Source organism: Hippoglossus stenolepis, chromosome 9 (genome assembly GCF_022539355.2).
Source record: "Hippoglossus stenolepis isolate QCI-W04-F060 chromosome 9, HSTE1.2, whole genome shotgun sequence".
Lineage (NCBI taxonomy): Eukaryota > Metazoa > Chordata > Actinopteri > Pleuronectiformes > Pleuronectidae > Hippoglossus > Hippoglossus stenolepis.
The window spans coordinates 8223680-8247625 of record NC_061491.1 but is presented as its reverse complement, the minus strand read 5'-3'; the positions used below and the strand labels follow the sequence as shown (position 1 = coordinate 8247625).

The following is a 23946-nucleotide window of genomic DNA, read 5'->3' as shown; positions in this document are numbered from 1 at the left end:
AATCTACAAAATATTTTCATTGGACAAATACGCCTCCTCATATGAAAAAACATTCTAAGAAAACAAGGTTCTGGAGCTCCACCTACAGCAAATTGCACAGCTGAACACACAAAGGTTCAAGTCATACATCAAACCGAGGGAAGTAATGCAAGTGGAACTGTTCCCCAGAAGACCATTCTAACTTAATAAAACAAGACACAGTGGCCTACCTATGGGCAAAGTAGCATTCAAGCAGTGGAATCAAACATATTTGCTTGTTATGAATAGACAGTATCAGATCAAAACACGTTCTGTGAAAAGTTACATGACCAAGATGGATTTTTGTTTGTATTAAATGTATCAACAAGGACGTTTATTTTCTCTGGAGCTTTGCGGCGATTGAACGAGTGAGTGGGTGGAAGAATATGTAAGCAAGAGTATGTGTGTGCGATGTGTCGGGTTGGGGCGGGGGCACAGGAAGGAGGTAACGCTGAGCCTGAGTGAACACACGGGAAACATGCTCCCTAAACTGTAGTTCTGAGCAGCTATAGGTGCTCTAGCATGACAGCAGCGTTAAAACCAAGAACATTAGATACAGCCTTCTCATACAAAGCGGTAGCATCATCTTTATTATTTCAGGGGAAGATATACCTCTAAAATCTCTTGCAATGTCAGCTGGGATTTGGCTCTAACCCCCAAGAATAAGCAGAATAGGTAATGGATGGATAAATAGTAAATATGTTATTCCTCAAAAACCAGCAATATGCAGGATTTATTTATCACACAACAGAGATCTATGCCAGTATTTAAAAGAATGTCAAATAGCCAAAGCAGCATAGCAGAAACATTTTCATCCCATATCTGGAAATATTAACCTCACTTCATCTATGTCATTATGATTTTACTTTAAGTTTTTCTCTCCTCTTAATTTAAGAGTGTGGTCTTTCCGTGTGAGAGCAGGACTTGTTGATTTCACCATCAGATTTTGTGATGCCTTCACTCAAATCCCTGTGCTTGCATGCAAACACCCCCTGGAAACCTCCGCTCTCTGATTTCTCCCAATGCTCTTGGAATTTCTTTTTTGCACTTGACTTTTTTGTGTGTTCCCCAACAAATAGAATGCCACGTGTGGTGTTGACAAATGAAATTGTACCGCCCTTGATCTGGCTTTAGAGCTGCTCCATGAATGTGCTGTTTTTCCTTCAAACCCACTAACAGTAAGCTGATGTAAACGTAATGAAGCAGTGGATGACTTAACCCAATCACAACGGACAATTACATTAGTCAACAGTACAACTGCATTCCATTGGTCGGGGGATTTAGACTTGTTGCAGAAGAAAATCTGAGAGCAGTCGTTACACGTGATTCACAGAAGAAGTGTGAGCACAAGGAGAAGAACTGAAGCTGGAGCGCAGGAAATCTGACGAATCAACAAAATATCTGAGTGCAAGTGCACAGCTTGAGCACAAGTAGAGTAAATCTAAGCACACGCAGGGTATATTAGACTGCACAGTGTTTTGAGTGAAAGCATTACAAAATTTGAATGTGAAATCAATAAGCACCCATCTCAAACCCTAGAACCAAACTCATAGGGTAGATAGAAAAATAAAATAAAATAAATAAACAACACTATATAGCCATTTTTAGACATTACCTCCAGAGGAAGTCCAGAGAACTGGGTCCGGACTTTCTGCGGAGGTTGCCTTTTAAACATGAACAATGCAGCATGAGATTCTCCACTCAGACGTGTTACCAACACAGAAATCTCTGGAGTGTTCAGGGCAGGGGGGGGGTGCAGTAGACAGAGTCAGGAGGTAATGTATTAATTCTGGTGCAGAGATCACGTGGTTTTGTTTACAGGACATCAAAACAGGTGTCGGCCCTAATTGCCGAAAGCTCTCTTGATATCTTGTCAGTGTCTTCTACGTGTGAGGCACCACTTTTACAGCGGGAGATATTTGTTAACCTTTTGTTTTTTTCATTTCTGCGTCTGCCGCGTGTTCAAAACTTCATAACAGCCCCCTCACTCGCTCACAGTGAATCGTGTGAGGGATCTCTTGCTGTGTTCTGACATAAACTCCTCCGAACTTTCTTCGGACTTTATACTAAAGGACCGGCAGGAGAAAGTCCTTAGAAACTCAGGAGGCTCCCACTAGACATTAGCATTCACACATACAGCCCCTCCGGAGAATGTCCGGGGGATATCTGGTGTTCAGTGTATGTCTGAAAGCGGCTCATAACTATTATTAGTTTACTATTGGCTTAAGAGGGAGCTGATCGTCCTAGGGACGTAGTTGTGTCGACAACCACATCAATAAATTATGCAGCACAACCTCATCTGGATCATATTTTATCTGCAGTATATAGGTTACTTAATGTAGGTCCCAGTTAATGTAACTCAGCCAAAGCAAGAGGAAAAAGTAGGGCATCATGACCTACATTAGGGAACTTACTATTCACTAACAGTCTCACTGAGGTGCACACTCAGCCGACAGTCAAGTCTCCTTGACTTCAAGGTGCCGTGTGATTTGTACCATATGTTCAATGTGATTGACGCATGTATCAGCTCTCGTGGACTCATATGGTCACTATGTCACTGAAGAAATTACTGATATACAATGTATGTATTTATGGAACTGATAGAGATATTAGTTAGGCTCAAATGCAGCTGTCGGCTTGAGAGTGACCTGTCCGAAGTATACAGTGTTAAAAAGCTAACTTGAAGGCTTTTGGTTCAAAATCTACTTTTACCTGTAAAAACAGTGACTTTATCCTTCACTAGATAAAAAAAAGAGTAAGGCTCTAACAATGCATGGTAGTAATACAATTAGAATGGCAATGGTAGAGTTCATAACTCTGTCAAGGCTCAACAGTCCTCTTTAGAAACCAACTTAATTTCACTAAATCCAGACTTTAATTTAGATTATTCTCTGAGAAATCATGGAAGATGTAAAAAAAAAAATATGCCTTAGTGTTTAAGATTGTGACAAAAAAAAATCCTGGCTCCACCCACTGATCTGGACCCACACCAACGCGTACTGTATCCTTCCACCGAGTTTCGTGGTTGAGTAGTTTTTTTGTAATCTTGCTTAAAAAAGGAAATAAAAAGCGGACAAGGGTAAAAAAAAAAACTGATGAAAACATAACCATAAATCCTTCATTGAGGTAACAACTGCCCTGCCCTCACAGACTCTTGGAAAACGGGCAGGTTTGATCAGCTTTTAGAAGGGTTTGTATTGTCCTATGGTGGAGAACAGTAAATCTCCAACAGTTGGTATGCCAGGGTGGCAGGTTTGCCTCCAGACGGGGCTCTGTGAGAACCCAGTGGGAGCCAGAGCGCTGCAGTGCTCTCCTCCAGCTCAGACCTGGCCCACATCTCTTCTACAGTCTGTTAGTAGAGGCCTGTTGGAGTCAGTGTTTGACTCTATGTCCAAAATCATATGCACTCCCAAAATACACCCTGACATGTGACTGATACAACGTCCTGACTTGATCTGACATTGTGCAGACATTCTGGTTTTATCTGCTCTGTAACAAAAGTGAGCACATTTAGGTTCTGACGAATCACACGTTGAAAATCACATTATATTTGCTTCAAGTGGAAAGAGGTAAATAAAGTAGACAAGCAAAGCAGATCACAGATGCAGAGTAATCTCCTCCACTGGAACCCAACAGAGGCCTTGAGAGGCTGATAATTCTATCTCACACGGTGTGATTCAATTTATAGCAGCACGTGTCTACTGATCTGTATTTAAGACTGAATTCTTGCATCTATCTGAGTTATGTCAATAATATTTGAGGAAAAGCTTAAATCTAACAGTAGTGCGCAAATTGTTCACGCTCAGCGATCATACAGACAGATCATTAGCCACCAGCATGTGGTCATACATACATGTGGTCATACATACATGTGGTCATACTTCAGTGATTTACATGTTATACAGAGACCATACTACTTCTTGTATGCAATAAGGGAAAAAGATCCGGTTGAGATCACATTATTTCCAAACCTTCTAGCAGGTGTGAAATTACTACATCTGTGCTTTGACAAGCAGCCGGAGGTGAGGCAGAGGTTTAAAAAGAACCAGTAGAATGACTTCAGTGTGAACACACTTACCCAGCAACCTTACTCCAGAAGGAAAACTAACACGTACTGACCTGACAGCAGAGCACAGAAAAGTGCCCATGTACCATAGCCACAATGTTTCATATACTGTAAAATAAAAGATCACTTATGGAAACAATTACTTATAGTCACGTGATAGCTACTGAATTGTCTATCAAATAACCTTAGAATGGACCAGCATCATTTTTAACTTTAAAAGGTGTATTGGTTCTTATCCAACACACTTTTTGTCTCAACTGTGTTCTGTTCTGTCTGTGTTAGGGAAACACGTTTCTACAAAGCCCTGGCTCTGTCAATTTCACGGAGGCAATAGGTCCGTTTTGTTTATGGTTTTGTATTGTTGTCATATTTGTGTCTCAAGCCTCGGTACGCCTGTTGTTTGTTTGATGACGTTTTATAAGGTTGGTTTTGCTTCAGCTATGAGAAAGATCCTTTCCAGGCCCTATGAGACGCTCTGAATTCCACCACTGTAACTTTTGCTTTGCAATGCATGTCCATGGGGGGGTGGAGCTTCTTAAAGGTCAATAAAGGGAGGGGTGTTTTTGCTTAATATCAGTATCGAATTTCAACAACAAAGTTAATATTTTGTGATAGGAAACAGAGAAATCAAATGTACTTCTAGACACACAGATGGAATGGTTTTTGGACTACTGCAGAAATTAAAGCAGATAAATTACAATAACTATATATATATATATATATATATATAAAAATAAATAAATCTTTATTTGTTAGTGCCCTTAAAGGGTCCTGTACTGTCATTACAAATTGGAGCATTGTTAAAAATGATACATTCATTTATCAGATGATATATCGGAATTTTCACATGGCTGAATTTTCATCACCTTGTCAGTTCTTTCACATTGTAAAAAGATGTCAAGAGCTTGATTTTAGGCGTCCTTGGACAGGAATGCCGATAAATCCAGTGCCGACAGGTGCCATCATTAAGTGATATGTGTGGTGACATAATGATATATGGAGAGCAGAAAAATAACATGTAGGTATGATGAACTCAGACTTACGTTGAACAGGTTTGTCTTGTTTCTTTCACAGAAAAGTCCTTGTGCTGGCATGTGCTTCAGCTGTTGCCAAGGGACACTGCTTCCTAGCAACACATCTCGGGCCCACTGTAGGTTCTGTGTCGGAAAATAAATAAATAAATGAATATAAAAAATAAAAAAAATTACATTTGTATGTAAACCTTTTTCTATATATTACACAATACAATCCCTAACGAGAAAACTACGGGGATACCCTCTTTCACTAGAATAGACTGACAGAAATGATAAACACATCTCAGCGTGCTGTATTTAATTTCTGTCAAGGGGAAAAAATAAGAGAAAATTATGCTCATTTGCAATCAGGAAAATGCAGACCTCTTTTCACAGCATGATGACTCACAAATCCGTGGCAGTGCCCTCTCTCAAAAGATAGCAAGCTCACAACACTTAATGTTATCTTTACCATTACTCCACTAGCCTATAGCATGAAATTTCGAGCTCCCTCTCCCTCCATGTTTGGATGTGGGGATAGAGATGGCCAGTCGATGTGAGAGGAGCAGATTGTCCTGAGGATTAATGGGACACAGAGGCTTTTACTTCTCAATGTTCAGGTGTCAACAGGATCACATCAAGTGACTCTGTCATCAAGTCACTGGCAGAAGGCATTTGCTTTCAGCCAGGCACACTGCTGTGTCTTCACTAGAGGCTGACACTGAGGGAAACCTTACCAACTGTGTACGCCTCAATCAAAACTTACTCTATACTTCATTGAGCCTCAAGTAAATTATCACTCCAGGACTTTCAGACCTTATGACTGCTGAGAGAATTAATATAGACTAAAGAGAAATACTGATACTTTCTTTAGACACCACTTCTAAGAGCCATAAAAGCCATGATGCTTCAAATAGGGAAATTTAAGGTCAAATGAGCAGACGGCAGAACAAAATATAAAAGAGCTAGGACGTCTCCATGGCCAAATCACCCCTATTCAGTAGATTTGTGGAAAAAAAGCTGAATTTAAAAAGGTTCGACAGAGTGCTGACAGAAGGAGGCTACCACAGTAAAGCTCAACACAACCTCCCTGTGCCAAACTGGCTGAGAGAGCACTGCGCTACCACCCACACATACCTCTGCCCACAGAGTCTTATAGCCAACACAGGCTGTTTCAGAAACTCGTGTATCACTGTAGAGTTTTCCATAAGTGCCAGCTGTTCGTTAGATGCCCGGAAATTAGAACATTTTCCAGACGACTCATTTCACTGTCAAGTCACAGTTACTTTTAACAACAAACTTTGACTAGATGAATGATTTTAGTCATTGGACGTCTGCACCTTATCAGAGACACAAGCTGAGCAAACAGTCCCTTCCCACATCCTGTGATTGCCCAAGATTGTCAGACAAATACTGATTTTTTTGTCACATAAATGTTTTTAATCTCTACACTTTTTACCGGGTTTTAAATCACCTTGTTTTGGAGAGAAGGAGACGTCTGCAGATAATTCATCTCCCAGTAAAAACCTTCTCAATGAAGAACACAGATTCCCAGGAATCCTAACCTAGAAACAGGCTGAGCTAATGTTAGCAGCAGCTCTGCTAACAGTCCGCAGCTATAGATCATGAAAGGAATTATTCTGCAAATTTAAATTTTATTATCACCTTCACATTATATAAAAAAGAATAAAGCATAGAAAATGTGTAGCGATTGCACGAGTGAAAACCTGGAGACCTTACAGATCTACCAGAAAACCCAAGAAAGAAATATGGCCACAACAGCCCGGATACACTTGATACAGTCAATGCAAAGGTAAGTGTGACTTCTGAGGAAATTGTATAGAATTTTCAGTGAGATTCATATTGTGTAAAAGTCACCATTACTGGCAGAAGGCAGAGGAGACTGATTACAGGTTCCATACACCTATAATTGGTTTTATAGATGACCTGACCTTTGAAATTCAATGACAATGAACTATAACTAGCAGTTCACAGGGGATGGACAGACCTGATGCGTCTTGCTGCTGGAGTAGAAGAAGGCCAGGCGATACAGACTCTTGTAATGCTGAGGGAAGCGGCTGAGGCAGAGGAAGAGAGAACGGACGCACATTTCCACCAGCATCTTCCTCTGGTCGGTGCGTTCTGTGGGAAGGGCCTTGGGCACCTCGATCACCTCAGGGGGGGGCTCCGGCTTCCTCTTCCCCTCGCTGGCTGGGGTCTGAGGAGTGGCCTGTTGAGAGGGGGCTGGCTTTGGAGGCGTGGCTGGGACAGGAAGCGGATGAGGACAAGGGTCCGCAGAGACCTTGGGGGCTGAGACCTCAGGGATTGTCACCACCACAGCTTCTACGATAACTTTTTCTTCGGTCTGGATGCCAGTTTGCTCTCCACGTGATGCTGAAGTGAGGTTAGAATTAAATTTAAGACTTGAGGACAGACAGAAAGACAGACAAACATCCACTGAACTCCTGATAATTATGTGGAGGGTCTGGTTGCAAGAATGCAAATGTCTGAGTCGGTTGCCGCAAAACATTCTCCGGAGTTGTTCCTGCCAGCCCCTTGGTAAAAACTCTGGACAATGTCCAAATGAGTCAATGGAAGAATACAGCAGGAGATTGTCCGGAGGATTCAAGGCGAGTGAGTTGATGCGATGATGATGATTCTAACACGCAACGGATGCAAAAAACAAACCAAAATTATATCTCAGGGATCAGATTAGAAAGCTTTTGTCTATAAGGGCAGACACCCTGTAATCCATTGTAAGATCTTTGAGAATAAACTGTCAATATTTTAAAAGTCTGTCATGGAAAATTTGGAATTTGTTTAGATCCGTTTTTCTGTTTTATTAATGCGGTCCAATTAAAACACCATTTCTGATCATTTAATTTAGTGCAGATTGTCATACAGATCAATTACACTGAGCAAAAACAATGGAACCGTGCAGTTAAGCACAACCAGAATATGTTCCATCCTTTAAATCCCTCTATACCTGTGTCCTCAGACGTATGCTGACCATCCTTCACAGTGGTCGGACTCTCTGACAATAATGGGCCAACTTTCCCAGAGCCCGGTTTGTGGCTGCTGTCCTGAGAGCTGGTGGGATCTGTGAAAGCATCCTGGGTGGAGTTGGAGTCAGAGAGCAACACCACCTCACTGTCCTGACTTCGCTCTGTCAAAACAAAAGACAACATTGAGCATGCTGCCAATTACATGAATGCAGATAAGAGACAAAATAAACTTAAAATGTGGAATATTGTGAATAAAAACATAGAAAATTCTTGTCAATGTGTGACTATTTTTTAGAAATGGATTAAACTGTAATTTCAGGTTTGATATCCTTAAATAAATTTGAATCCAGGATAACAAACACTAGCATTCTGTGAGGGCCTTTTCCAAGCCAAAAATTCCCAGTTGCAGTGTGTGTGCGTGTGTGCATGTGTGAGTGGGCTGGGGTAGTGGGGCGAGTACAGTAGGTCGTGAGCCACAAATCCTTATTAGTGCATTACTAATGACTCAGTGTTGTGAAGGAAATCTGATTTGTTTTTGTAAGTGGTCCAAAAATCAAAATGCCAGCATTCCTCTTAATTGCCGTGCTGTGCAGCATCAGCAAAAAATAAATAGTCTCTGGCAGGATTTGAAAATAACAGAATCAACGGGGCAACAAGCTTTTGCTATTTCAGAGAATAATACACACATGGGACTTTTCACAAGATTCACAAACATGAGTTCACAGCAAAGAAACTATGGTACTGTAAGATTTGTGTAAAACTGGCAGCTGTGTATTCAGTGCGTTCTAAGAGAATACACTTTCTTTTGGATCACAAAGCATAGCCTCTAAAGAGTCTGGTGGGTTTGAAGATCAGTACCATTCAGGGAAGCCAGCCACATTGAAGACCTGGGCAGGCAGTAATCATGGTCAAACTCTGGTGAGGCTGTTGGAGATATGGGGAGCTGGTTTTAAAATATATTCAAGCAAAACTGCACCTCCAAACTTATTTAAAGAAATTAGCAATTGCCTGCAGTACAGATTTAATGCCACTCCCTTAAAACTCTAGGACCTAATTCAGACAGACATTTCTTTCTGTGAGACCACACAAAATGTGCAGTGAGTTAAGTTACCGTTCCGAAGGTCTTCAGCTCAGTTTGTACAATGATCAACATTAGCATCCCTGCAGCCTGCAAATTAAGATCATACTCAGTGAATAAAAAGTTGAGCTTTTCTTTTCTCAAATTTAAAAATAATCCATGGTAAAAATAAATTGCAGATGAGATTATAAAATAAGCATTTTGCTAATAATAATAATAATATTAAATGCATGTCTGAATCTGGCCCTACAGTATAACCACCTTGATGTGCTTTAAGCAGGACTCCAGCCAGAGAGATTAGACACCAACAAGCAAACATGTGCATGGTGGGATATTTCCTTACTGCAGTTGTAAGCCAATGACAGGCCAGCCACATTCCTGACTTGACATTTTCCCACTAATTGGCCATAATTGGAAATCACACGCAATTAGTGGAAAGTAGAAAACACATGATTCAGACGAGATTTTGGAACATCTCAGGGGAGTTTGACTTTTTCGTCAAATGAGGACCGCACCAAAGTCAAATAGAAGTAGACCACATGATACACCAGAGAATTTAGTGGATTGTGACAGAGGACTGGCGTCGTCCAGTCGTGAAGACATTCACCCCATTAGAACTACATGCATATAAATGGCAAAGCAGGTGGTAAAAAGCAAGCAGGCAAAGAGGTAGCAGGCAGGTAGGCAGGTAGGCATAGGAAGGAATCTGGAGAGGGTGACAAAACTGGCAACATGGGCAATATGGCTGCGTTATTTGCACAGTCAAGCTAAACATGACAAAAAGGGTGCGTGGACGGATGTCACTGGAAATAAGGGTCAGTACTTATGTTCTCCACACAGCATGATTATGTGGAGCTCCTTTTGGTTCATTCTGACATCCTGGTTAAAACTCAAGCTCAAACTCAGGCATACGTAAATGTTCAAACAGCGACAGTTATGACTTGAACACTGCAAGAACAACAGCTTACATAAAAGATAGTTAATGTGCATGAATCAAAAAGGCCAGACTTAATGTTCTTTGTACGGTCTGTACTGGATGTACAAGCCTGTGAAAAGTACACAGTTCTCTGCAGGTTGTCTAACACTGAAAACATTGCTGTTTATCAGAACTGTTCTGCACACACTAGTATCCTTATATCTGGATTATAAAAAAACAATTCCCCAAATTGTCAGTTTGGGGAAATTTAAACATCTAATTCAACTGGATGAGTTTAAACTTTTAATTCTGAATCTTTGTAGAGAAGTCTAGTGTTGTTTCTGATACAGTCTGTAGTATAATATATGTGCTTGGCTGACATCTTGGTTTGTATAGTGTCTTATCTACTCTATGTTTCGATTTATTTATCACATCATACTCAGGGGTCTCTTGCAAAAAATCTGAATGTAAATAAATTACTTTTATTCCTATTATACTTTTTCCCCGACAAGTGTAGTGTGCTTTATTATTTTATTTCTCATTAATTTTGAATGTTAAATGTTTGTTTCTGTATTATTTTATTTCGTGATCTTATTTGCCTTAGTCCTGAAATGTTTCAATCCTGTTGCAACCAGGTAATGCAGTGACTGTGAAAAGTGCTGTATAAATAAAGTGAATTATTATTATTATTATCATTTTACTGATTAATTTGTAAACAATGTAACTGACACTTGACAATTATTGGAAAAACACTCCTGATAAGCACCTGGATTCTTTGAAAATGCAAACCACTTTTTTTGGAATGTCACTAAATCAACATCAGCTGATTAAGACTAAAAAAAACACACAAGCCCCCAAACTGCACAAATCCAGATGAGGTTATGGGGAAATTAGAACAAAGCAACAAGTGTGAAATAAGGAGAGGAAAGGTGATTGGTAAGGAAAGAAAATATGACCAGCAACAAAGCAGAAACAAGAAATGGATGTTACTCAAACACACACACATGCGGACGGACACACGTACACACACACACACTCACACACGTACACACACACACGCACACACACTCGCACGTACCCACACACACACACACACTCGCACGTACTCACACACACACACTCTCGCACGTACCCCCACACACACACTCTCGCACGCACCCCCACACACACACACACACACACACACACACACACACACACACACACACACACACACACACACACACACACACACACACACACACACACACACACACACACACACACACACACACACACACACACACACACTCGCACGTACCCACACCCACACACACTCGCACGTACACGCACGCACACACACGCGCACGTACACACACACACACTCTCGCACGTACACGCACGCACACACACGCACCAAATTTTAAATATTTTTCTGTAAACATTGCAGTTTTCTCAGGCATAGTAACTTAGTCAAATAATCAGTAGCCATATTGCCCATTTCACCACATCCCAATCACCCGGTGCATGGGGATCATCGGAACTGAAAGGGAAGCCATTAAGCATGGTGATTAGCGATTGGAGCACTCCCCGGTGGGCTTCCTGTCCCAGTGCAGAGAGATCAAAAAGCCCAACCCCAGAGACAGTGTCTAGGACTTGGACTGTACCATCAGCCTGCTGCTCCTCATGCCGCTGCTGCTGCCACTGCTGCCGTCGAAGTGTTTTGCGTTTGGCGTAATCGTGGTCAAACGGCGTGGCCACGAAAGGAGGGCATGCCAGACCTGGGGTGGCAGCTGATGGGAGGGAGGAGCTGAGGACGTTCCCTATGCAAACTGAAGAGCAGTTAAAGTCTTCATCCATCATGGAGGGGGGTTTCTCCCTGGAATGAACCAAGAAGAATGTTGAATATGAATATTTGGCCATAAAATCTAATTATTATCTTAACTCTTGCTAGGTTATAATTCTAAAGCTTACTTTTCATGGGACCTCGGCATGCTTGGCATACTCTTCTCTTCCGCCCTCGCAAACGGCCCTGTAGCTGCCTCGACCAGCAAATTGAACAAAAGCTCATGTTCCAGATCAGGCTTCACAGCCTCTAGTAGTTTTAGAATGGTGGCGCCCAAACGGAAATGCAACTAGCGGAAAGAAGTTAGAAAACAAAAAGGTTTAATGGTTCACAGGTATGTTGACAATGTTGTTCAGTGTGAATGCTTTTAGACACTCATCTTATTCAACACTACAAGCCCCTGCTCAGACCTGGTATCAACATCCATTCTGAGTAATCTGATCACAAGTGTTCAGCGCTAAGTGCAGGTTTGAATGTACCAAAATGCCTCCTGAGATTCGATCACCATATTTAGATGTGGTCTGGGACACACATTCTTTTTGCTGTGTGAACGCATATAAGAAGGACCTTCTATTCAGCTGACATCCTCTGACCCGCTGCATCTTTTAATGCTTCTCATTGTCCATTTGTTTAAAGCCCCCGCTACAATATCAACACTGATCACCCCATAATGATAAATATGTGGGGAAGTGGTCACAGTAAACACATTTTAATGCCAGGTGTGAACAGAAACTTAGCGCTGTCCACTTGCGTGGATCTCTCAGGACAGACGTCAAGTCTTAAAGGGATAGTTTACCGAAAAATGTAAATTAACTCATCATCTACTCACCACTATGCCGATGGAGGGGTGAGTGAAGTGTTTGAGTCCACAAAACACTTCTGGAGTTTCAGGGGTAAACTTTGTTAGAGCAGAATCTGCAAGCCTCGACATTCATATTGACTCGAAACAAGGTCATTTACACCGTGTTTTAAGCCTAAAAGTCCACTGGAAGTGGCTAAGCTAGCAGGTAGCCACACGATGGTGAGTCCAAGGGTCCGTGAATGCACCTCGTAGGAAGATATCAGAGGACTTTTAGGCTTAAAACGGGGCTTGCAGACACTAAGATTACACCACATGAGCCGTATGGAGGCATGTTATGTTTTTTCTGTTGTTTTATTACATCTGAAGTGTTAGTCACCAGTTACTTCAATTGTATTGGATTCTGCTGCAACAAAGTTTACCCCTGAAACTGTTGGTCCACCCCTCCATCAGCATAGTGGTGAGTAGATAATGAGTGAATTTTCCTTTTTGGCGAACTATCCCTTTGACAAGGCCAAAGTGACTAGAGATCTTGTAACTAGATACTATTTGAGCTCCAGCCACAGGTAACTTACCTCCAAGGCCTCCATGGCCAAGTCAGGAGGATTATGGTAATGGATTTTGCGGGGGTACCTGGCAGCTTCTTCATGCAGATAGTGAGCTGCCTATGAATACAAAACAGAAGGGTGTCAATGATTGAACACAGTCATCTGGTGATATTAATTCAATATAAGCCAGTTAAAATGGAACGAATAACAGAGCTATGACTAAGTGATCTTTGTTCCCATAGGCGCATTATTAAACCTTTAACACAGGATTCAGTCAACATACTTAGAAACTGACAGATTGTAGCTGCTTCCAAATTAAATGATCACCTCAACATCAACATTCATTATCAAACATAAACGGCTGATTGAGCTACTTTGATAAATGTGTCGCCTGAAGTCTCCACAACTGTTTACCTTATTATAAAGCTGCAGATATTCCACTGGAGGCTGTTTGCGTTTCTCTGCTATTTTCCCGAGCATGTAGTGAATGAGCCACTCTTCTTCATCACTGTCACCCTCACAACGGGACGCACCCTGGAAACACTGGAACGCCGTCTCCAACATGGAGTCTCTCCTTTCTTCCATCTGGAACAACACACACATGCACACAAACACAGACACGCGCGCACACACAAAGTGGAGCCTTCATGAGTAATTTAGCTCAAGGCGAGAGTTTAATTGACTCTACAAGAAATTCACATACATAACAAGCAAAAGTGACAGGATGTGACATCTGTTTAGCTTACATGGAAAACCTAACATTAAGAAAAAGCTGAGTTAACACAAATTGACAGGGAATATAGACAAGCAAAAATGTAACTCTGCTCGTATTAACATGTGTCTCACCTGTTTAACCACATCTGGGGGGAGCTCATTGCGCCACTGCTTGAGCTGCCGCGAAGCAAACGAATGCAGAGAATACGATATGGTACCATACTCGATCCACAGGGACAGGTTGGAGCGGTCTATCTCCAGGGCCCTCTTAAAGCAGCTAAGCACAGCCTGAGAGTGTTTCCATATGGGAACGTCACTTTTCAGCTCGTTAGAGTTGAGCTTGTCCTGGATACGACTGGCTCTAGCTAAAGCCATACCTGCCCAGGAGTCAAACCTGATGAGGAAAGATACACAGCTCTATCAAAAGTCACTGTGGTTGATGTGCTAGTGTGAAACACAAGAAATCAAAAGACCACACAAGCATTTATCAGGGTTGGGTATCGAACTCGAACTTCGGTACCTGTGAGCACATCTGGGTGAGAGAGTATGTATACGTGAGTGAGAGTGAAAGAGAGAGTATACGTTAGATAAAGACAGGGAAACCAAGACCATGTGACTCACCCCTGCAAACTGATCAAGCCAGGCTCATTTCGGATCAGTGCATACAGTCAGAACTATTGGCAAGTCAATGGCGCAGACACCCAGGGAGCCATGCATGGCGCCAGGGCACAGACCCAAGGACCCTCAGAGGGCGCACAGCCCAGCCACAGAGCCCCCAATGCAGACACCCAGGGAACCATGCACAGCTCCACTATGTTTGCTTACAGTGTTGATTTGGGTCTTTTCATACATGTTTTTACTGGCTCTGTCAGTAATTTAATGCTCTTCTTTGTGTCTCTTTCATTCGCACTGCCAACCGATCTCCTCCGGCTGTCCATACATTGTCTAAATTCACAAATGTGTCCGGTGACACTGTTCGTGTGTGTGAGTGCGTGTCAGCGTGAGAGACCAGCTGAATTATCAATGAATGAATGCGCAGCTTTGAAGAAAGATTTGACTCATGAAGAAAAGTATCGATCATTGTGTAATGATCAGAGTTGATATTGTGGTGTCATTTCAAACAAATCAACTTTTAAACGTAGTGGATCAGATAAGTCTTTGAGACAGAGAGAAGTGAGCAGCAGAGTCAGTGTGTGTGTGTGTGTGTGTGTGTGTGTGTGTGTGTGTGTGTGTGTGTGTGTGTGTGTGTGTGTGTGTGTGTGTGTGTGTGTGTGTGTGTGTGTGTGTGTGTGTGTGGCTGATACCTTTCCCTCAAGTTCTGGGACTAATCATACAGAAGCTACACAATTCTTTAATAGTAAGCATTTGCTTATAGTGACGAATTTGGCCCGCGACGATCGTGATCCCTATATGCGGTTTTCACTGTACTGGAACCCGTCACGAGGCGGAGGCGGCAATAAAGTAATGAAAAAAAGTACTGATGGGACCAGTACCGGTTCAAACATGAACGGTACTCAACCCTAGCATTGACACTGGTGTAGATGAATGGGTTACCTGTTGGGATACACACAGATGTCGTGCATATAGAACTTGATGGCCTTGGACTGCTCCTTGTTCTTGAAATGGTAATCAGCCAGCAGGTAGTAGATCTCATCAATGATTGCAGGTGCTGGGGCGCTACCTTCAGGAAGGCACGGGGCCTTAAAGAAAAGAAAGAAATCGTCATGATTTTAAGTACACATTTGCAAATGAAGTTAAGGGTGAAATAAGTCAAGAGAAACTTAAACTAGAATGAACAGCTCACGTGCATATGCCAATGCTAATCAGTCAAGTTAACATCCATGTCAGTTTAGACTCGTAATATATGTAGAGAGACATTAACATTTTTATATTCTGTCAAAATATAAACATGCATTTTTAAAACATTTAATCCTCAATTTTATGATACAAATTATGTTTGGTTTTACAAGGGTATGCAAAAGTATTTCAATGTTTTCTCCTAATTCAAAACCTTTTCCAATAAGTGATAAATATTGCGATTAATAGGGGATCATGATGATCAACAATGTGATGACTGTCAGCAGTCAGCCCAAACGTAATATGGGTACATACTAGTGACGCAACGTGGTGTTATGGTGATCGGCTCTGTGTGTGGGTATTTGGAGAGTTGCTTTTTGCTGTGGTATCGAATGAGGTATTCTGAATCGTGGAAATTTCCTGGTACCGTTATAGACTAACAAATTTTTGGTAACGTAAAATCCCTAATACAGACATATGGGCACGGGCCATGGCTGGCGCAGAGGCTTGGAAACAGCTTGAAACTAAGGAAACTGTATCTGACTCATTTGTGCTCCTCACATTCAGTGTGAACCCAGAGACTGACCTTTTCCGTCATGCCCTCAATGTAGGCTGCCACTTCATCCATGGTGAGGATGGGAGTGTCACTTGGGGGTGTGATGCCAGTGAACCTCCTCAGCAGATTAGCCAACTCTGCAGACACTGTGCTTGTCTTATAGCTGTCGAACTCAGGCAGTGACTTTGGTTTTAAATACTGGAACATGAAGAGAGCGTCACTCCACAGCAGGTCAACCTGCAAAAAACAGGAAATGTTAGTGTCGCAGTGCATCGTGTCAGAGTGTAACTACACAGAGTGTCAGAGCCAAAGACTGGTAACAAGGTCTCCTGAGGAATCCTCTCTAGCACTCTGGTATTGCATAATAATGCATAACTCAGAATGTCATCTAAATGCAATGACACACAACTATGGGAATGACACCCTCCTGGTGGCAGGACACATACATTACAAAAATATTAGAGACCAACGGCTGTAGCCACAAAGCTTCCCAGAACGAGTCATTCTCGTGGTTAAATTCTCATAATCCTAACTGTGTTAGGACACTGTGTCAGATTTTCGTTTTCAAATTTTAGATGTAATCTAGCTGTTCAAAGAATAATTTGAGAAATAGCTCTTAAAGTTAACAAATTCTAGATTGACAAAACAATTTTGTTCTGAACAGAAAAAAAAGGCTCCAAAAGGCAGATAAAGACAAAACAGTACATAAAAGGGGAGAGAATAAATCACTGCAAATGTTGTTTGTGGTGTATGTGAATGTGTTCACATTTCTCACTCAGTAAATGAATGCTATTATACCATTAATGCAATTTCACGGCCTCAATTTGTTTCAATGACACCAGACATGTGCACTGTGCAAGCCAACAAAACAATATTAATGGAAAAAGCAGACTTCCTCTGCGTTATGAGGCTTAATGAGGGCAAACGTGTGCGTCACTGACAGTTTGCTCTAGTTGAAACAATATTTATGTAGGTTTGTCACCAAATGTTAGAAATTATGAATTACACAAAGCCATTTTCATCACCTCTTTATTGCTGCTCCATTGTTTGGATATAATGTAAAAATCTGTTCAGCCGCGTATGGAGTTTCTTGTTTTACATTTTCAATTAAATAATATATTGAATAAAAAAATGGCCCAAGCAAGCTTAGCTGGGAATGACTTGTGTGCTCTGCAACTAATTTGACTAACGTCTGATTGGCAGAGGGACCTTGAGTTCAGGTAACAAGTTAAAATTAATTAACGGCACGACAGGACAGACTTAACCATTTTCAGACATGAACTTCTGAAAATGTCCGCACAATGGGGTCCGGAGTTTGCCTTTCACATATGAGGAACATAGCAGAAGGGCGTAACGTATGAACTCCACTGCACAGGTCACAGCTTTTGTTTACAGCACAACACCAATGGCTGCCCTTATGACCAAAAACTCTTGATTCTCATCGTCTTTCCAAGTTAACATCCTGTTTGGTGTCTCTACGTGTATGGCACCTCTTTTTCATCCTGAGATAATTGTTGTCTTTTTCTTTTTTTAGTTTTGCATTTGTCGTGTGTTGTAAACATCATCAACGAGCCAACATGCTCGCGGTGAATCCTCTGTATAATCTCCTACTGCATTCTCACTCAGATACTATCCAGAGTTTTTACTAGGGGGCTGGCAGAAGACAATAACGCATACATTTGCATTCTAACATACAGCCCCTCTAATTTCAAGGGACTATCCGTAGTTCAGTGCATGTCTGAAAGCAGCTTTAATTCGTGAAATAAGGTGACACAACAAGACACGGTGACAAAAAATATGCTTTATAGAAGCATCAGAGTATCTGACCTGTGGAGATGTGTGATCCTCCAGGTAGCGGGCCTTGCTCTTCTTACTGGGGTAGGCAAAGAGGCAGAAGAAACACTGCTCCAATGCCATCTCCAACTCCTCTTTGTACGGATGAGAGCCATTGCTGGGAGAGGCTGCAAACTCTTTTTCCAAAACTCGAAGCTGCAACAACGTAAGAATAACGCTCTAAGTGTTAAAATGGTGCAACTGAGTGTAAATGTTCAAGAGCAATTCACAGCATATGGAATAATTGCTATTCCTTAAATTGAAAGGCATTTATGAAGTCTGTACATTCACATATCACCTTCATCGGAATACAGTATTTGCAGAAAGAATTCGACAAACAAACTTACAAAGAACTTGAGGAGGGCACCGTCTGAGCTGCAGCACATGGAGCGACGGCCCAGATACTCATGGGCTGTGTTTAGAAGCATCAGGGAGGAGGGCAGCATAGGAGTGTCTGAGTCATCTGAAAATGAGACTTGATAGGGTCACTCACTGTAACAACTATCATGGTAAAAACGCCAAGGGAAAACTGAAGTAAACAAACCTTCATCATCCCCTACAGACATATGCTGTCTGAGCATACAGTCAAACGCAGCCTCCTCGTGTTTGATAATGCGATACAGTGTAATCCACGGGAGAACCGAGAAGAAATAAGGCTCCTTGGGATCGTCGGATGTGCTCATGCTGAGATCAATCAGCTGAAAACACAGCAACAACCACACAATCAATAACATTTCCAAAAGGCCTCTGATAGTATCAGTTTAACTGTTTCTAAATGAAACCCAATGTGGCCTTAGCTCTCCCCTGACCTGAATTAGGTTGTTTGCCAGACGAGCCATGCTAGAGAATCGGGGGACGTTGCTTAGAAGCTCCGAGTCTTTAGTGAAGCAGAGCTCGATGCCGTCCAGCAATGTTCCAATGGTGCTGACCCACTCCTCCTTACTTGGGGGAGAGGGGTTTGAGGCAGAGTTGAGCTGCTGCAGCGCTTCGTTCAGAGCCAGCTCGCTGCACTCCAAACACTGCTGGTAGTCCTGCAGCTTCAACAGAGAATTCTAGGACAGAAAATTTAAATTCAGAAAATGACATGTCAATCAAATGTCAATCAAAAGATATACAGGCTCAATTAGAATTGTTAAAGCCCATCTAACCTGCAGTAGCATTAGCTGAGCAGGCCGCTCTGGTGCTGAGCTCACAAACTCCAGAGGTTTGCTCCTGCTGCCATAATTAAGAGTGGGCTGCAGCAGACGCACAACAGACTCAAAGTCTGCAGACTCAGAAAGCCGCTGGATCTCTTCCAAAGACTGACAACGCTCCAGAGACTTCAACCTCTTGTCGATCTGTTGGAGAGGAAAGAGAAAAAACGAAATTAAACCAACAGGCAAACCAGCTAGAAACCCTTGTTGACTTGCCAATGGTTGATTTTTAAAAGTAATTTATTATAATGCTAAAAATAAAAAACAGGTCGTATAAAATCAATCCGATTATTTGTGTTGTGTATTGAATTATTTCGCTTGTTAGCATATTACACCTTTTTATTTTCACAACTTGTAATACATTTCTATTAATTATATATTTAACATAATTCTAAATGTTTGAATTAAAGGTAACACCAACCTCCTCCACAGAGATCGCCGCGTCGACACGTAGGTTAGGCAAATGGATGGTGTAATTTTTCTGTTCAGGGGACTTTGGTTTGCTCTGCAACAGGCCTGTACACACATCATAGCTCTCCAGTGCCAACTCCATGTCTCCCTGACAAAGAACAAGACAGACAGACTGGGTGAGCTAGGTGGTAAAATCTCATGAAATAATAATAAATAAAAAGGTAACCAAAAAAAAAAAACTAAAAGAACGAGAGAGAGACACCGTACCTCTAGAGCCAAGAATCGTGCCTTGAGCCAGTAGACCCGCACCATGACATCCAGCCAGTCGTTCTCAAACAGGTCTCTTTGGGACGAACCCAAGGCCAGAAGCAATAAATCACCCTGGAAGTGCTGTCCAGGGAATTCTGAGTCTGCTGTGTCACTGCCAGGACCAATGCTGCTTCTTCTTGGAGAGACTGGATAAGTGGGAAAAGTATAATAATGACTCAAGTGTAAACATGCTATTCTCAACAAGTGACCTGTATATCATTGTGTTTAATGCTGTAATCAGAGTGCACCCTTAAATCTGTTGCTTCAAAAATACTGTGGCACAGTACTCTACTATATTCCATCACTCAACCATGCTTTTTCAAAATCCAATCAGGAAAGATGAGGGTATTTACCATTCTTGCCTTTCTTGTGTAACCATTGCTCCAACTGCATCTCCATACAAGCGAGACTCATCGCCAACATTTCCTATACATGTGGCAGATAAACATTTATTAGAGGTGATTGTGGGTACAACATATTTGGTTAGTTACAATGAACAGCTGTATTTACAATGTTATCGGTCCAAATTAAGAACATTTACAATTTTGATTAGACCCTGGAGGCCACAGGCTGTTCCAAATCTGGGTCCAGAATGAGTCCAGAAATGTTTGAATTTTAACATACAACAAATCAATATTTGGGAATAATGGCAACAAAAAAAACATGCACAAAAACCCCCCACTAATAATAATCAATACATTTTTCTATTTACAAAATTTTTTTATACCCAGAGGAAAACAGTTAGGAAAGAAGTAAGGCTGTGCCCTGACTCTATTGTACATATTGCAGCCAGTGATATTTTCTGTCTCGCGAGTCTCTGAATTAAACGAAATCAATTTCAACTCACTAACATTTGACCAAGAAATTACAGTGTTTTCTTGTCGTTTACCCTGATGTGTTGGTTGCTGCAGTCCCGGAGCAAAGGGTTAGGCAGACCGCTGCTGTGCTTCCTCCAGGTCTGATAGACTTCCAGCACCACAGACGTCAGCCCCCGAGGCCACTCCTTCATGAACTTCTGACCCGCTGCTTTCAGGTAGCGCATCATCAGCTCCAGTATACCACCATTGCTCATATTGTTGAGCAGGAAGTTGTGGACATCTTGTTGCTCTACAAATAAGAATACACACTTTTCAATATGACAAACAGAACAACAGTGTATTGTAAATACAATATACATGATGCACTTCATACCAGATTCCATGTATTCAATTGAGTCTACAGGCAAGCAACTCCCATGTAGAGGCTGTTTGTCCTCCTTCCCATCACACTGTGGCTCCAGATTACTCAAGCTCTCATCATCGTTATCAGGATCAAACTTCTTTAGCCTAAGACAAACCAGTCAAACCGCATTTGAATCTCAATGACTGTGTTGATCTATGTATTCATAGAGTATGTCTTAAGTTTAGTGTGAACTACCTGGATGGAAGATATTTAAAAAGCAGTTCCTGAAAATCAATCTTCTCCTCCTTCTTGCATTTTGTGTTCCGCACACGTGCTGAGCGTCGCTTGGCCGTCTCCCCGCTATCTTCAATCGCACGCTTCCTTTTTGGCGCTTTCTTCACTTTATCTGTCAGTGAAACGTCTATGGCTATAGCTGTGAACACACAGTAGGATTAAAAAAAAAAAGAGAAAAATAAATATTGTGAATAAATAGTTATACAACAGTAACTGCTAAAAAAAAAAGTGTATAATTACTTGTCATATATAGGCAAAAAGAGACTTTAATATCTTTTAATGAACAACTGACCAACAATGTGAGCAGAAGTGGTGATTTCCACAGTGGTCTGACTGGGGGCAATCTGAGGCTGCATGCCAGGCTGGGGTAGCATTACTGGCTCAGAGAGAATGACTGGCGGCAGGGATGAGCTGGGACTGCTGCTCAGCACTGTGGTTTGGCCCATGGTAACAGGACTGCTGGGCTGGGGGAGGTTCTGGAGGAAGTTTGGGTCGGAGTACTCTGACAAGTCGATCCTGCGGCCAAGACTCGGACGTGGTGACTCACATGTGGTCTGATGTCTGTACATTGCAAGAAGGCTTTCACCCAAATGCTTCCATCTGAAATTTTAAAAAAACAACAAGTCATTGATATTAGCTCAAACCAGATATTACAACCATCAGCAGTAAATGTTAGGAAGGGTTTGAAAAATTTTCTATCATAGAGATGCTACGCAATTTGTTTCTAGTAAACAACCACTAACAGTGATCATTCTGGCCCGGGACTAACGTGATCACTATAGGTGGTGTCTTAATGAACAGGAACAGGAACATAACAGCACAGCACTCACGAGAGGCACCGGATGGGCTGAATCAGGACAAGGTCGGGTTTAGGTTCACAGTGAGAAAGAGCCTGTCTGCGTTTCCGTATCTCCAGGGCCTCTTCCACGATGGATTTGCGCTCCTCTTCCTCCACTTCCACGTAGTGAATGGACATATCGCTGCAAACAACCCACACCATAGCACAGAGGTCCGTCAGTGATGAGAAAATATGGGGTTACCTGCAGCTAGAACACATTCTAAACAGATGGAGGGATACAAAGTGAGCCGGCTTCACCATTTCATGAACATCTGCATTGTGTCTCTCTTTAGGCATGGCTGCTCCACGAAGATTTTCTCCTTCAGCACCAGGCCTTTAGTGTAACAATGATCCTTCTCGAGGGCTTTGGCGATGAAGTACAAACAGCCTAGAGGAAAGTGCACAGATGACTTACTTCTCTTTCTATACTTCAGTTCTCGCACTGATAATAACAGTGGATACAGAAGGAAAAAAGCTTGTGATGATGTATTACATACAAGTGTAGTCACTGAGTGTGTAAAGAATAGTTATGAGGTTGTCCAGGCAGGGCCAGTGATCTGGGTTACAGTGCAATCCCTCCTCAAAGGCATGTCGAGCCAGAGGAATGCGCACCAGTCGCACAGCAACCTGACCGATTTTATACCACATGTTCACATCAGTGGAATCCAAAATAACAGCCTGAGAAAAGAAACAAGCAGAAAATATGGTATGAACATTTACCGCAGTGTTAGTCATATACATTAAAAAAAAGCATTTCTTTGTACAGAGCAGTGCAATATCAAGAATGATAATTAATCTTTAAACTGGCATTATTTTGTTGTTGTTTTACCTCCAAATAAAACTCCATAGCAGTCTCCAGATCATCCCGCAATGCAGACATAGTGGCCAAGTTTTTAAACGTGGAGTATTTTAACATCAGTCCAGGATGTTTGAGACCCACCCTCTGATCATCTGAGGGCAGAGCCTACAATAGCAGAGGACACATCAAAATTTAAAAACAATCAGTGTAACACAGATTCATCTTAAGGCTGTCAAGCAATATGAATAACAACACACACAGCTGCTGTTACTGGGCAGGGTTTGTGCTTCCATTAAGGTACATTTTAAGTGCATGTTGCAAATTTCATTTTAACAGCAAAGCTGAATGTTTGACAAATTTATCCGGATTTAAAGGTCGAAGAGCATTGATGCATCATTGGAGAGAAAACTGAAAAATATGTGGTACAAGAAGTCCTTTATAAGGCCAGTTTAGAAATTTAGAGGATATATATTTTTAACAATGGGAGAAAACTAATCATGAGTGAGCACATCCAATCATCTCTCCAAGAACCAAACAAGTAAATTCCTATACAAACAATGTAGCCACAGAAAATAATTCTATGTGCTTTCATACTTTTATTATAATATTCTTATTACATACATGATTTCAATGGACTGCTCCAATGTGTGAGAAAATGTATTACTGATCAGTATTTTAATGGTTCTGGTTTAAGAGCCAAATGTTACAAATGTGAATTATATTTGTATGTATGTAAATTTGATTTTTTTTCATATTATATAAATTAGGTATGG

General features: G+C 41.6%; 1 protein-coding gene across 5 annotated transcripts in view; it reads right to left on the bottom strand.

The window, feature by feature from the left end:
- Positions 1-23946, bottom strand: part of cabin1 (calcineurin binding protein 1) — a 45136-nt gene that overhangs the window by 19256 nt on the left and 1934 nt on the right. The window contains exons 5-31 of one of the 5 annotated variants that reach the window (XM_035165773.2): positions 23204-23338; positions 22872-23052; positions 22633-22762; positions 22367-22516; positions 21829-22136; positions 21498-21675; positions 21273-21406; positions 20971-21188; positions 20435-20507; positions 20040-20227; positions 19783-19920; positions 19317-19505; positions 18978-19220; positions 18713-18866; positions 18516-18631; positions 18163-18324; positions 16366-16572; positions 15537-15682; positions 14115-14376; positions 13683-13853; positions 13296-13385; positions 12050-12210; positions 11743-11954; positions 8961-9026; positions 8084-8263; positions 7106-7491; positions 5128-5241 (exon numbers count right to left, since the gene is read on the bottom strand). In XM_035165773.2, coding sequence (XP_035021664.1) covers positions 5128-5241; positions 7106-7491; positions 8084-8263; positions 8961-9026; positions 11743-11954; positions 12050-12210; positions 13296-13385; positions 13683-13853; positions 14115-14376; positions 15537-15682; positions 16366-16572; positions 18163-18324; positions 18516-18631; positions 18713-18866; positions 18978-19220; positions 19317-19505; positions 19783-19920; positions 20040-20227; positions 20435-20507; positions 20971-21188; positions 21273-21406; positions 21498-21675; positions 21829-22136; positions 22367-22516; positions 22633-22762; positions 22872-23052; positions 23204-23338 — 4692 coding nt within the window. Of the gene's footprint in view, positions 1-5127; positions 5242-7105; positions 7492-8083; positions 8264-8960; positions 9027-11742; positions 11955-12049; positions 12211-13295; positions 13386-13682; positions 13854-14114; positions 14377-15536; positions 15683-16365; positions 16573-18162; positions 18325-18515; positions 18632-18712; positions 18867-18977; positions 19221-19316; positions 19506-19782; positions 19921-20039; positions 20228-20434; positions 20508-20970; positions 21407-21497; positions 21676-21828; positions 22137-22366; positions 22517-22632; positions 22763-22871; positions 23053-23203; positions 23339-23946 lie in introns of all 5 variants that reach the window. The other 4 variants (XM_035165771.2, XM_047341195.1, XM_035165772.2 and 1 more) reach the window with 4 other exon arrangements.